The 14,020-nt window shown below is 43.5% G+C and overlaps 1 protein-coding gene across 4 annotated transcripts in view; it reads right to left on the bottom strand.

Moving 5' to 3' along the window:
* The window catches only part of LOC137509743 (cyclic AMP-responsive element-binding protein 3-like protein 3), a 638,953-nt gene that overhangs the window by 585,875 nt on the left and 39,058 nt on the right, over positions 1-14,020 (bottom strand). For 3 of the 4 annotated variants that reach the window (XM_068233855.1, XM_068233853.1, XM_068233852.1), the window contains exons 2-3: positions 11,469-11,600; positions 11,160-11,382 (exon numbers count right to left, since the gene is read on the bottom strand). The exons of the other annotated variant lie outside the window; for it this stretch is intronic. In XM_068233855.1, coding sequence (XP_068089956.1) covers positions 11,160-11,382; positions 11,469-11,600 — 355 coding nt within the window. The remainder of the gene's footprint in view (positions 1-11,159; positions 11,383-11,468; positions 11,601-14,020) is intronic. 4 annotated transcript variants of the gene reach the window in all.

Here is a 14,020-nt window from a genome sequence, read left to right as displayed (position 1 = left end):
GGCAATAGCGTTTAAGAAAAAATTAGAGTCCTTTCAGTTCATTTTTTTTATTATTCTGCAAGCGAAGATCTTAACCACTTGAGGACCACAGTCTTTTCGCCCCTTAAGGACCAGAGCCTTTTTCTCCATTCAGACCACTGCAGCTTTCACGGTTTATTGCTCGATCATACAACCTACCACCTAAATTAATTTTACCTCCTTTTCTTGTCACTAATACAGCTTTCTTTTGGTGCTATTTGATTGCTGCTGCAAGTTTTAGTTTTTATTATATTCATCAAAAAAACATGAATTTTGTCAAAAAAAATGATTTTTTTTAATTTCTGTGCTGACATCTTTCCAATAAAGTAAAATGTCTGTATACATTTTTGTCAAAATGTATTCTGCTACATGTCTTTGATAAAAAAAAATCCATTCAGTGTATATTTATTGGTTTGGGTAAAAGTTATAGCGTTTACAAACTATGGTGCCAAAAGTGAATTTTCCCATTTTGAAGCATCTCTGACTTTTCTGACCACCTGTCATGTTTCATGAGGTGCTTAAATTCCAGGGTAGTATAAATACCCCCCAAATGACCCCATTTTGGAAAAGAAGACATCCCAAAGTATTCACCGAGATGCATGGTGAGTTCATAGAAGATTTTATTTTTTGTCACAAGTTAGCGGAAAATGACACTTTGTGACAAAAAAAAAAAAAAGTTCCATTTCTTCTGACTTGCGGCAAAAAAAAATGAAATCTGCCACGGACTCACTATGCTCCTCTCTGAATACCTTGAAGTGTCTACTTTCCAAAATTGGGTCATTTGTGGGGTGTGTTTACTGTCCTGGCATTTTGGGGGGTGCCTAATTGTAAGCACCACTGTAAAGCCTAAAGGTGCTCATTGGACTTTGGGCCCCTTAGCGCAGTTAGGCTGCAAAAAAGTGCCACACATGCCACAAAACACATTTTTGTGCCACAAAACACATTATACTACTTCTTCTGAGTATGGCGATATGGCAAAATAACCTGTGAAATCCTAAAGGTACTCATTGGACTTTGGGCCCCTTAGCGCAGTTAGGCTGCAAAAAAGTGCCACACATGCGGTATCGCCATACTCAGAAGAAGTAGTATAATGTGTTTTGGGGTGTATTTTTACACATACCCATGCTCAGTGGGAGAAATCTCTCTGTAAATGGACAATTGTGTGTAAAAAAAATAAAAAAATTGTCATTCACAGAGATATTTCTCCCACCCAGCATGGGTATGTGTAAAAATACACCCCAAAACACATTATACTACTTCTCCTGAGTACGGCAATACCACATGTGTGGCACTTTTTTGCAGCCTAATTGCGCTAAGGGGCCCAAAGTCCAATGAGTACCTTTAGGATTTCACAGGTCATTTTGTGACATTTGGTTTCAAGACTAATCCTCACGGTTTAGGGCCCCTAAAATGCCACGGCAGTTGCCTTCTATGCCACCACCAACAGGGTCCAGGACTCCAGGCGGATTCCTAAATTTCGTATCACAATGAAGCAATGACTGCCGGCTATATGAGTGTCACAGGGGGTGGCACACCAAAGATAATAAGGTCGTTGCTTCATTGTGGACAGACCAAATTTGATCAGCTGGACAGTCACTGTTGTTCTATCATTAAGCTACCACAGCCCGGCGACCATATGGGCTTGGAAAATGCATTGTGGGATTTGTAGTTCCTTAACAGCTGGAGGGTCAAGTTTGCCCATGCCTGTACTAGCTGATGGCCTGACGTTGCCCAGGTATGTATTTGGCTTGTGTTTGCTTCACCCACTTTTTTTAGTCCTAACACACAATTACTCAGTTACTCAATGATCTAGTTTGTGAGATGTGTGGTCTTTGGCATCAATAATTTGCATTGAAATTAAACAAATCTGATTGGCTGTGGCTCCACAGTCACCCAATGACCAACTATACCAGGTTTGAGGCTTGTGCCATTAACAGTGCAAGAATGGAAGCAATTAAATGTTCCCCTTGAAAATCAATAGATTAATTTTTATTGGCTTTTCTAGGCTCTGCCTGTCATAATATCGCAGCCATTAGTGATATTGCATATAATACAGAAGCCATATTTTTCATTGTTTTGTCTGCTGTGTATTATTTCAGATGTGTATGTATGTTCAGAAGCCGTCTGGCTTTGGGGGTATAATTGTCACCTGGCTGAAGGAAGCTGCTAATTTGATTGTCTGTATGGCCATGTAAAGTACATTTGCATTCATTTTCCTCTGGACACTGCGGCCTCCAGCAAGGAAACAGGTAATTAGATAACGACCCCCTCTTTTGTCCTGAATCTGCTGAAAAGGTGTTGCATTGCTTTGAACTTTGTATGCATGTAAAAAGCCCTGTTGACCCAATATACTGTATAATCCGGACTAACTGAGTCTAGAAAGTTGGAAACTAAAACAGGAACCTTTGAAGTTTGCATATCACAGTCAGCAAGTTCTGTGCAAACCTTCGAGGGAAATTAAATTATATCTAGACGTGTACCCTGGGGATACGCTGCTCGCTATAAAAGTCCGTGGAGGACCTTCACAACTTGTAGTCCTGTGGAGATAGCAAAGACGCTAGGACTATCCTGGTTTCTGACCAGCGACCGCATGCTCCTCGCAAACAACACTCTGATCTGTATGCCGGTAACGTTTTACTCCTATTTTTATTTTGTTTATGAGCAAACTGTCTTGTTGTGTGTCTTTGTAATTTTTGCTTTGTTTTGTAAATCTTTTTTATATATTACTTTCTGCACTGTTCCACTTTTTTTTCTGGAATATTAAATATTTATTTAATAAGCTTGACTTCTGATGTACTAGCCAAAAACTCATAGTCTGGGAAGAGACTGCAGTGTAATTTGCGTTACAAGTTCAGTGGCTGATTGTGCCTCGCTACTGTGTGATTGTTGGCGTTCCCTTATTTGGCCTAAAGAGCAAAGCTGACCCAAATACGAAAACGCTGGACTGAGTGCAGTGGCTAGGTGTGTATTTTATCCCACAAGTGGGGCTTGCACTCTCTTGCAGGTAGGCACTTATCTGTTTTTAAGTAGCGCTGTTCATTTCTTTGCCATGTACTAATTTAATTCATTTTTGGTCAGCTGCTCCCACTTAACAGCCTTGCTTTTGGTGTATATGCAGAGCTTCTGTTTGGGTTCAAGGTGCGTTTGCAGTTTCTGGGGGGGCTCAGCGCACCTCTGATTGTAGGCCATTCGGAAGCGGCCTGGTGATGCGCGCCGCTGATCCACCTTTTGCGCAATTTTAAGATTATGCCACTCGCTACCCTGAAGCTGTAGCCCTGAGCTCCATACGAGCAGACAAGGTTGCGGACGCATTGCTGCGCATTTTCTCATGGGTCTGTTTTTCTCGCGAGATGCTCACCGATCATGGCCCTCAATTCATGTCGCGCCTATGGAATGCCTCTGTAAGCAAATGCATGTAGAACACATCATGGCCAGCCCTTACCACCCCCAGACAAATGGGTTATGTGAGCGGTTCTATGGTACTCTGAAACAGATGCTAAAGGTGTTTGTTGAATCGCAAGGGAGAGACTGGGAGCGCTACCTGCCCCACTTACTGTTTGCTTATCGTGAGGTGCCTCAGGCATCCACTGGGCTCTCGCCTTTTGAGCTCTTATACGGGAGAAGGGTACGCGGACCTCTGAATCTCATTCGAGAGGCCTGGGAGGGGCAGGATATGGGTCCCGGGGTCTCTATAGTAGAATATGTTCTAAAGTTCTCGGAAAAGATGGACACCCTGGTGGGGTTGGTGCGAGAGAATCTTACTCAAGCCTAGGCCACCCAGAAGCAGTGGTATGACCATGGGGCTAGGGAGAGAGTGTATGAGGTAGGTCGCAAGGTGTGGGTCCTAAACCCGATGCAACAGAATAAGCTGCAGGCCGCCTGGGAAGGGCCCATACATGTGACATACAGGATCTTCTCAAAAAATTTGCATATTGTGATAAAGTTCATTATTTTCTGTAATGTACTGATAAACATTAGACTTTCATATGGTTTAGATTCAAATACACACAACTGAAGTAGTTCAAGCCTTTTATTGTTTTAATATTGATGATTTTGGCATACAGCTCATGAAAATCCAAAATTCCTATCTCAAAAAATTAGCATATTTCATCCGACCAATAAAAGATAAGTGTTTTTAAAACAAAAAAAAGTCAACCTTCAAATAATTATGTTCAGTTGTGCACTCAATACTTGGTCGAGAATCCTTTTGCAGAAATGACTGCTTCAATGCGGCGTGGCATGGAGGCAATCAGTCTGTGGCACTGCTCAGGTGTTATAAAGGCCCAGGATGCTTCGATAGCAGCCTTAAGCTCATCCAGAGTGTTGGGTCTTGCGTCTCTCAACTTTCTCTTCACAATATCCCACAGATTCTCTATGGGGTTCAGGTCAGGAGAGTTGGCAGGCCAATTGAGCACAGTAATACCATGGTCAGTAAACCATTTACCAGTGGTTTTGGCACTGTGAGCAGGTGCCAGGTCGTGCTGAAAAATGAAATCCCTTGTTTATGAAAAATTTGCTTTATATTCACTTGTCGTATGTTTTTGTATAGGTCCACTTTAAATTGCGCAAAATCGAATTCCTGGACGAGTGAAAAATTGAGTCCCCTCTGAAGTAAGGGTATACATCCATCTATCAGCTCCACATCTGAGAGATTGATAACTTCCAAATTTGGTGATATTTCCGTGATTGCCGTCTCGGATAACGGCGCCTGTTTTGGTCTCTCCATGTTACCCATAATGGAACGCATGGTCTACGCTGATGCGTAACTTATTACGCATACGGAAACACGACTCCTTTTTGGACGCGTGAATGTCTGGTTGACGATAACGTTTTTACGCATGCGGCCGGAAATGCGTACGTCATCGCGTACCCGCCCCCAGTTCATGACACAGGAAATAAAAACCTGTGCATTTTTGTGTACAAGCATGGATCAGCCTCGGAAGAAGCATTACCGTGCGAAACGGCCGTTAGGCTACCGTTTTTGCCCTGCACCCACCACCGCCACCCTTTGATATGGTAGGACATCCTCCTCTTGCAACTGTTTGAATGCACAAGATATTTGCACAGGATAATTTTTCTACAGATGACGATGTTTTTGTACCTACCTTTGAATGTCACAATTTTTGATACAAATGGTGATCTTATTCACAACTGAAAGCACCATTAAAATAGTAATTACTGCAGTGCCTGATTCAAATGTTTTCTCTTTTTTGATGATAATTATTTGAAGGTTGACTTTTTTTGTTTTAAAAACACTTTTCTTGAGATAGGAATTTTGGGTTTTCATGAGCTGTATGCCAAAATCATCAATATTAAAACAATAAAAAGCTTGAGCTACTTCCGTTGTGTGTATTTGAATCTAAAATATATGAAAGTCTAATGTTTATCAGTACATTAAAGAAAATAATGAACTTTATCACAATATGCTAATTTTTTGAGAAGATCCTGTATGTGGTAGCGCTGGATGACCGAGGTAAGCAGTTGAAAACGTACCATGTCAATATGTTAAAGGAACATCATGATAGAACCGCTTGCGCTCTCCCTGTCTGCAGTTTACTACCGGACGATGAAGCAGAGGCCCTGGTTGACATCCTGGCCTCCACCCAGGAGACAGACTCTGTTACTGAGGTGCAGATTAACCCGGAGTTGACAGCAGAGCAGCAGGCTGGGCTATCTGATGTGCTGACCCTCTACCGTGGTACCTTTGCAGCCCGCCCTGGTCTGACCAGCCTGGCTGTACACCATGTTGTCACCGGAAACAACAAGTCAGTTAGACAGTCAGCGTATAGAGTCTCCCCTGAGGTTCAGGCCAACATCAGCAAGGAGATTGAGGAAATGCTGTCACTAAGGGTGATCCAACGATCGCACAGCGCATGGGCATCACCTGTAGTGCTAGTACCCAAACGGGACCAGACCACCCGGTTCTGTGTAGATTATCAAAAACTAAATTCGATAACTGCTTCAGATGCTTACCCAATGCTGATGGTCGACGAATTGTTAGATAAGCTAGCAGGCGCGCAATATCTAACAATCGTAGATTTGAGTCGAGGATACTGGCAGGTCCCGCTAACGGCTGAGGCACGGGAGAGATCACTCCCTCGGGTCTGTTTGAGTTCAATGTGATGCCTTTTGGGATGAAAAATGCCCCAGCCACCTTCCAAAGGGTTGTAAATGGTATCCTCGAAGGATTGGAACACTGCGCTGTCACCTACCTAGATGACATTCCCGTGTCAATGAAGCAGAGGCCCTGGTTGACATCCTCGAAGGATTGGAACACTGCGCTGTTACCTACCTAGATGACATTGCCGGACGATGAAGCAGAGGCCCTGGTTGACATCCTAGCCTCCACCCAGGAGACAGACTCTGTTACTGAGGTGCCTTTTGGGATGAAAAATGCCCCAGCCACCTTCCAAAGGATTGTAAATGGTATCCTCGAAGGATTGGAACACTGCGCTGTCACCTACCTAGATGACATTGCCGTGTTTAGTGCCAACTGGGAAGACCACTTAGCACAGCTGTCACAGGTCCTGGGACAAATCATTGCAACGGGACTAAAAGTCAAGTCTAACAAATGTCAGATAGGTATGAAGCAGGTACAGTACCTGGGACATGTGGTAGGGGGGAGAGCTTCGCCCAGATACTGGGAAGGTAGATGCCATTGCGTCCTGGCCCACCCCCCAAACAAAGAAACAGATCCAGTCCTTCTTAGGAACTGCTGGGTACTACAGAAAGTTTGTCCCAAACTACAGTGCCTTTGCCAAGCCATTGATAGACCACACAAAAAAGAAGCTGCCCAAGCAGATCTTCTGGACGCCAGAATGTGAACAGTCATTCACAGCTCTGAAGAGGGCCCCAGTCAGCCCTCCAGTGTTGCAAGTGCCTGACTTCAGCCGACAGTTTGTAGTCCAGACAGACGCCTCAGCCTTTGACCTAGGTGCTGTGTTAAGTCAGGTAAACCAAGCTGGGGAAGAACATCCGATTCTGTATTTAAGTCGGAAGCTGCTACCCCGGAAGGTAGCTTATGCCACCACAGAGAAGGAGTGCTTGGCAATTGTATGGGCCCTACAAAAGCTGCAGCACTATCTCTACGGTCGCGTATTCACGGTCATCACTGACCACAACCCTCTTGGTTGGTTACATCGGGTTTCTGGTGACAATGGCAAATTGCTGAGGTGGAGCTTAGTTCTCCAGCAATATAACTTCACCATTAAACATAGGAAGGGGAGAAATCATGGGAATGCTGATGGACTGTCCCATCGAGCAGAACCGTCAGTGTAGGCACTGGCAAGACAATTCGTGGGAATCATCTGCGGTGCACTATTTTGAAAGCGGAGGTGTCATAATATCGCAGCCATTGGTGATATTGCATATAATACAGAAGCCATATTTTTCTCTTTTTTTGTCTGCTGTGTACTATTTCAGATGTGTATGTACAGTGGGTAGCAAAAGTGTTCAGCCCCCTTGAAGTTTTCCACATTTTGTCACATTACTGCTACAAACATGCATCAATTTTATTGGAATTCCATGTGAAAGACCAATACAAAGTGGTGTACATGTGAGAAGTGGATCGAAAATCATACATCATTCCAATCATTTTTTTACAAATAAATAACTGCAAAGTGGGGTGCGCGTAAATACTTTGTCAATACTTTGTAGAACCACCTTTTGCTGCAATTACAGCTGCCAGTCTTTTACGGTATGTCTCTACCAGCTTTGCACATCTAGAGACTGAAATCCTTGCCCATTCTTCTTTGCAAAACAGCTCCAGCTCAGTCAGATTAGATGGACAGCATTTGTGAACAGCAGTTTTCAGATCTTGCCACAGATTCTCGATTGGATTTTGATCTGGACTTTGACTGGGCCATTCTAACACATAGATATGTTTTGTTTTAAACCATTCCATTGTTGCCCTGGCTTTATGTTTAGGGTCATTGTGCTGCTGGAAGGTGAACCTCCGCCCCAGTCTCAAGTCTTTTGCAGTCTCCAAGAGGTTTTCTTGGATTCTTCCAAGTTTGCCCTGTATTTGGCTCCATCCATCTTCCCATCAACTCTGACCAGCTTCCCTGTCCATGCTGAAGAGAAGCACCCCACGAGCATGATGCTGCCACCATATTTGACAGTGGGGATGGTGTGTTCAGAGTGATGTGCAGTGTTAGTTTTCCGCCACACATAGCGTTTTGCATTTTGGCCAAAAAGTTCCATTTTGGTCTCATCTGACCAGAGCACCTTCTTCCACATGGTTGCTGTGCCCCCACATGGTTTGTGGCAAACTGCAAATGGGACTTCTTATACTTTCTGTTAACAATGCCTTTCTTCTTGCCACTCTTCCATAAAGGCCAACTTTGTACAGTGCATGACTAATAGTTGTCCTATGGACAGAGTCTCCCACCTGATCTGTAGATCTCTGCAGCTCGTCCAGAGTCACCATGGGCCTCTTGACTGCATTTCTGATCAGCGCTCTCCTTGCTCGGCCTGTGAGTTTAGGTGGATGGCCTTGTCTTGGTAGGTTTACAGTTGTGCCATACTCCTTCCATTTCTGAATGATCGCTTGAACAGTGCTCCGTGGGATGTTCAAGGCTTTGGAAATCTTTTTGTAGCCTAAGCCTGCTTTAAATTTCTCAATAACTTGATCCCTGACCTGTCTTGTGTGTTCTTTGGACTTCACGGTGTTGTTGCTCCCAATATTCTCTTAGACAACCACTGAGGCTCTCACAGAGCAGCTGTATTTGTACTGACATTAGATTACACACAGGTGCATTCTATTTAGTCATTAGCACTCATCAGGCTATGTCTATAGGCAACTGACTGCACTCAGATCAAAGGGGGCTGAATAATTATGCACACACCACTTTGCAGTTATTTATTTGTAAAAAATGTTTGGAATCATGATTTTCGTTCCACTTCTCACTTGTACACCACTTTGTGTTGGTCTTTCATGTGGAATTCCAATAAAAATTGATTCATGTTTGTGGCAGTAATATGACAAAATGTGGAAAACTTCAAGGGGGGCGAATACTTTTGCAAGCCACTGTATGTTCAGAAGTCATCTGGCTTTGGGGGTATAATTGTCACCTGGCTGAAGGAAGCTGCTAATTTGATTGTCTGTATGGCCATGTAAAGTACATTTGCATTCAGTTTCCTCTTGACACTGCGGCCTTCAGCAAGGAAACAGGTAATTAGATAACGCCCCCCTCTTTTGTCTTGAATCTGCTGAAAAGGTATTGCATTGTTTTGAACTTTGTATGCATGTAAACAGCCCTGTTGACCCAATATACAATCCAGACTAACTGAGTCTAGAAAGTCGGAAGCATATCACAGCCAGCAAGGATATGACAAGCGTTCTGTGCAAACCTTCTAGGGAAATAAAATTATATCTAGACGTGTACCCTGGGTATACGCTGCTCACTATAAAAGTCCGTGGAGGACCTTCACAACTTCTAGGCTCCTGGAGATAGCAAAGACGCTAGGACTATCCTGGTTTCTGACCAGCGACCGCGTGCTTCTTGCAAACAACACTCTGATCTGTATGCCGGTAATGTTTTATTCCCGTTTTTATTTTGTTTATGAGCAAACTATCTTGTTGTGTGTGTCTTTGTAATTTTTACTTTGTTTTGTAAATCTTTTGTATATATTACTTTCTGTACTGTTCCACTTTTTTCTGGAATATTAAATATTTATTTAATAAGCTTGACTTCTGATGTACTAGCCAAAAACTCATAGTCTGGGAAGAGACTGCAGTGTAATTTTCATTACAAGTTCAGTGTCTGATTGTGCCTTGCTACTGTGTGATTGTTGGCGTTTCCGTATTTGGCCTAAAGAGCAAAGCTGACCCAAATACGAAAACGCTGGACTGAGTGCAAGCCACTCGACAGCAGAGTGGGAATTGTTGGAGTGTCTAGCAACAGCTAGTGGTGGCAGTGAGAAGTGTTTTTGAGGGGTGACAGCCTTGTGTTAGCTTGAATAAGGCTGCTTCCCCTCGCGATCTGGTCAAACCACCAGTCGGGAACCTTTTCTGCAGGCGTGCCGTGGGGCCGGTTCCTGACACCACCCACTTTTCTGAATATTAATCCCAGTCACCCAGTGACCAACTGTGCAAAGTTTGAGAACCCTGCCATTAACGGTGTAAGAATGGCTGCAGTTTACATTTTCCCAGTGAAATGTGTATTTGTCTCCGCCCACTTTTTGGTTATGGGGATTAAAAGTTTCCAGTTATTTCTGGTAATGTACTATGTGTGTGCCAAATTTCACTCAAATCTGTTCAGCCATTGTTGCGTGATTGTGTAACTAACATCCAAACATTCCCATTTATAATATTAGTGAGATTGCTGTTGTTACTTAGGCATTCCATGACCCAGGTCCTATGCCTCTAGGGGTTATTATAAACCCTTGCTGGGGAGGTCTACTCTGCATAAACATTGCATTTAACTGGATGCATCAATAGGCATGTACTCATATGGTCCTGTATGCTGTTTTTCAGAATATGTTATGTCTCTTGAATGGTTATTTTCATGAATAAAACTACATTGTTTGATACATTCTATACCGTGAAGCAGTTTGTTTTAGTGCATGGCGCTGAACGACAATGCTGGGCGCCATCACAGCAGCAGTGCTATGCTGCACGCCCTGCGTAATGGTAATTCGGGGCTCCGGAGGTTGCCAGACCCCAAAATGCATCGTATTTAATGCTGCCGGGGAGTTTAGCTACAGCAGGGAGAGCTGTCATTTGGCTCGCCCTGCACCAAACTGCCTGGTGCCCATCTGAGATGCACTCCTATACCATGGATGCTTGGGTGTGTTCAGGTATTCAAACATTATACCAGTATTGCTGCTACAGAAAAACTCCCTATTGTCCCCCTTTAAATGCTAACATCTATAATAATGTATACAAGTTCCTAGGCTACTTACACATAATTAGTTCCAAAACTGCATACAACTAGCCACAAAACCTGTATATTACATATGTGTCAACAATTAAAGGGATGAGTAAGGGATTAAAGGGATATGTGAGGGAGCAGGCTGGTGTTGTACTTTGTTTTCTGGTTGAAATCAATTGACGTTTGTCTTTTTTCAACCCAAATAACTATGTAACTATTAGTTGGCTATATAAGAGAATTAAATACATTTTATACAACGATACATACCTACGTGCTGTTCCAGATTAATAGTCACATCTGGTTCCTGGAAATCTGTGAAGTTGGAAGCCACATAGGAGTAATCTGTGCACTGATACTGGAGGGGGCTGCTGTGGTTATCTGAGTGTGTATCTTCAGATATTCCACTGTCACTGGCTGCTGGTGACCAGAGATTTGAATCAGATGGAGAATCAGTTGACAACATAAGTGCAGACAGAAATGATTCGTTCTCCTGGGTAAAGATGTTTATATTTAGGTTAGTGATTTGTAAAACAAAAACCAGCCAGATTCACCCATTATAGTTTCTGGAATACTCACATTTGGATCTGAAGGTGTCCAAATGGACTCAGCAGCTGAACATCCATGGTGAAGAATGCCATCCTCACAGTTAAATAATAGATCTAAGAGTTCCAAGCTTTGCCCATCATCCTGATAATACTCATTTTCATTCTGTGATTTGGAAAGTGCATGGGTCAGAGAGTAGCCAATAGTAAAATATGTCATGAAATTATTGAATTGATTCATCATCCCAGGATCAAATCTGGGAACTTTTTGTCATATACAAATGTAAAATTTACGGTTTGCTGTCACAAAATGTTAGGTGAGTATATGGTTGACACAAGATTGAAAGATTTTGTTAGGCAATTTTTAAATCAAGGTAGTTAGGGTTCGGAATCAGCCAGCAAAGGGCTACTGCTGAGTAAATGATTTGAAATGTACTTTACACATTCAGCACTGGTTGGCAGATAGGTAGATTAGGGCAATCACCTTTCATGCACATGCTATTAGACATCTAAAAGTTAATCTGTGAGTTTCTTTAGGTACACACCATGCAATTTTCTGTTATGCTAGGTACACACCATACAATTTTCTGTTAGATTTTCGCTTAGATTTACCTGCCAGATAGCTTTTTTCCATGTTGTAGGTAAATATAACAGAAGAATCTAACAGAAAATTGTATGGTGTGTACCAAGAGAATATCAGTCACTATACCAAACAGTAACTGTGCAGGGTGAAGTGTAATGGGATTTCTAAATGCTTGCTGTATCTATATGTATATACCTCTTTGCAGTATTGAGCAATTTTATTAAAACCCCAAACATGAAAACGTTTGTATTCTGCACTGCACAGCTATTGCCCACAAAATGACACCAAGAAAAGTAGATCTGTACAAAAACCGCACCACTCACTGACGTGTAAATCATCCAAAAACACTTTATTATGTACCAAACATAATAATAATATAGGCAGTGTCCAACTGTAGAGTAACCACAGCAATATAGGCCTCGATTCATAAAGCATTCCCGCATGCGGAAATGCTGAAAATGGCTCACTTTACCGACCACACAGCAAAATCTGTATTCATAAAGGCTTTTTCCGCATGAAAAGCCGACATTCGCGAGCAGAGTGATAAATCACCGCCTTGTGCGGTGATTATCTTAACAAAAGTAACAAATGTCAATTCATAAAGGTTAGAGGAAGCGGTATGCAGACGGGGATTACCGCTACCTCTGATGTGGCGAGAAGCGTGCGGAATACATTGCAATGAATGGGACAGACCTCCCAAGCAACTGCAGAGAGAACACCGCACGGAGGGACTCCGCCTGCTTCTCCTGTTTCCGCATGTTTCCCGACAGCCTAACGCTAGCCTACAGTGGAATATCTCCGCACGCCTCTCACAACTAGAAACATTTTTATGAATTACCACCCTGAAGGCTGAAATACCGACAGCGGTGTTTCCCCGCCCAAGATAGCCATTTAGCAGCAACTACATACACAGTCTCTGTGGCACAATTGGTTAGCGCATTTGGCTTAAACTTTTCATCCTGCACGGTGCACCTCATCTATACACCCTGGACGACTGGTGTACACTTTCGGAGCCAGAGTCGGAGGATAACACGACATACTCGCAGGACCTCACGGATTCTCCAGGCCCCGCTCGCACCCAAAGAGCTAACCGCCGACATACACCATACGGCGAGATGGGAGGCAAGGGGAAAAAAGACAAACAGGACGGTAACCCGGCACCTGAAGCTCCCCCATCCACATCAACAACTCAGAAGCATGCTGTAACTCACTCCCCGCCGAAAAACTCCATCACACAGAATGACCGCGAGGAGGAGGCCATGATCTTGCCTACCACAGCGGAGATTATGGAGGCTATCAAAACATGCCAAGTAGCCCTCACCGTGAAAATAGACCACATTGAGGCTAAATTCGGGCTGCTCCGACAAGATGTGGCAGTATTCAGAGATAGAACCACCGATCTGGAATGTCGCACTTCAGAAGTGGAAGATACCCTTCGGCGCCATGAGGCATCAATCCCAGACAACACTAAAAGGATCACGCAGCTGGAGGCCAGAGCTAATGATGCCAAAAACAGGAATAGGAGGAATAACCTTCGTATGCTAGGTCTCCCAGAGGGAATTGAAGGCACTGATGTGGAAAACTACATTGAACGGCTCCTCAGAGACCTTCTACCAGATGACACTTTTTCGGCTCACTTTGTTATTGAAAGAGCGCACAGGCTTCCAACGCGCGCGGGCCCTCCGGGTGCTTATCCAAGGCCAATGATCTTTCGCCTCCTCAATTACAGAGACAGAGACGCAATCCTCACTGCAGCTAGGAAAAAGGGGGATTTGAAGCTGGGCAACACACGTTTAATGATATTTTCCGATTACACAACCGAGACTCAGAAACTGCGGCAAAGCTTTCAACACGTAAAGGCTAAACTGCGGGACAAAAACATCAAGTATGCTATGCTCTTCCCAGCCAGGCTCAGAGTCCAATACCGGGATACGGTTCACCTTTTTGAGACACCGGGAGAAGCTTCAAATTGGATAGAAAAACTGCCTGCACAGAACGAAGAG

Source organism: Hyperolius riggenbachi, chromosome 1, assembly GCF_040937935.1.
Source record: "Hyperolius riggenbachi isolate aHypRig1 chromosome 1, aHypRig1.pri, whole genome shotgun sequence".
NCBI classification, from domain to species: Eukaryota; Metazoa; Chordata; class Amphibia; order Anura; family Hyperoliidae; genus Hyperolius; species Hyperolius riggenbachi.
This window is presented reverse-complemented; position numbering and strand designations above follow the sequence as displayed.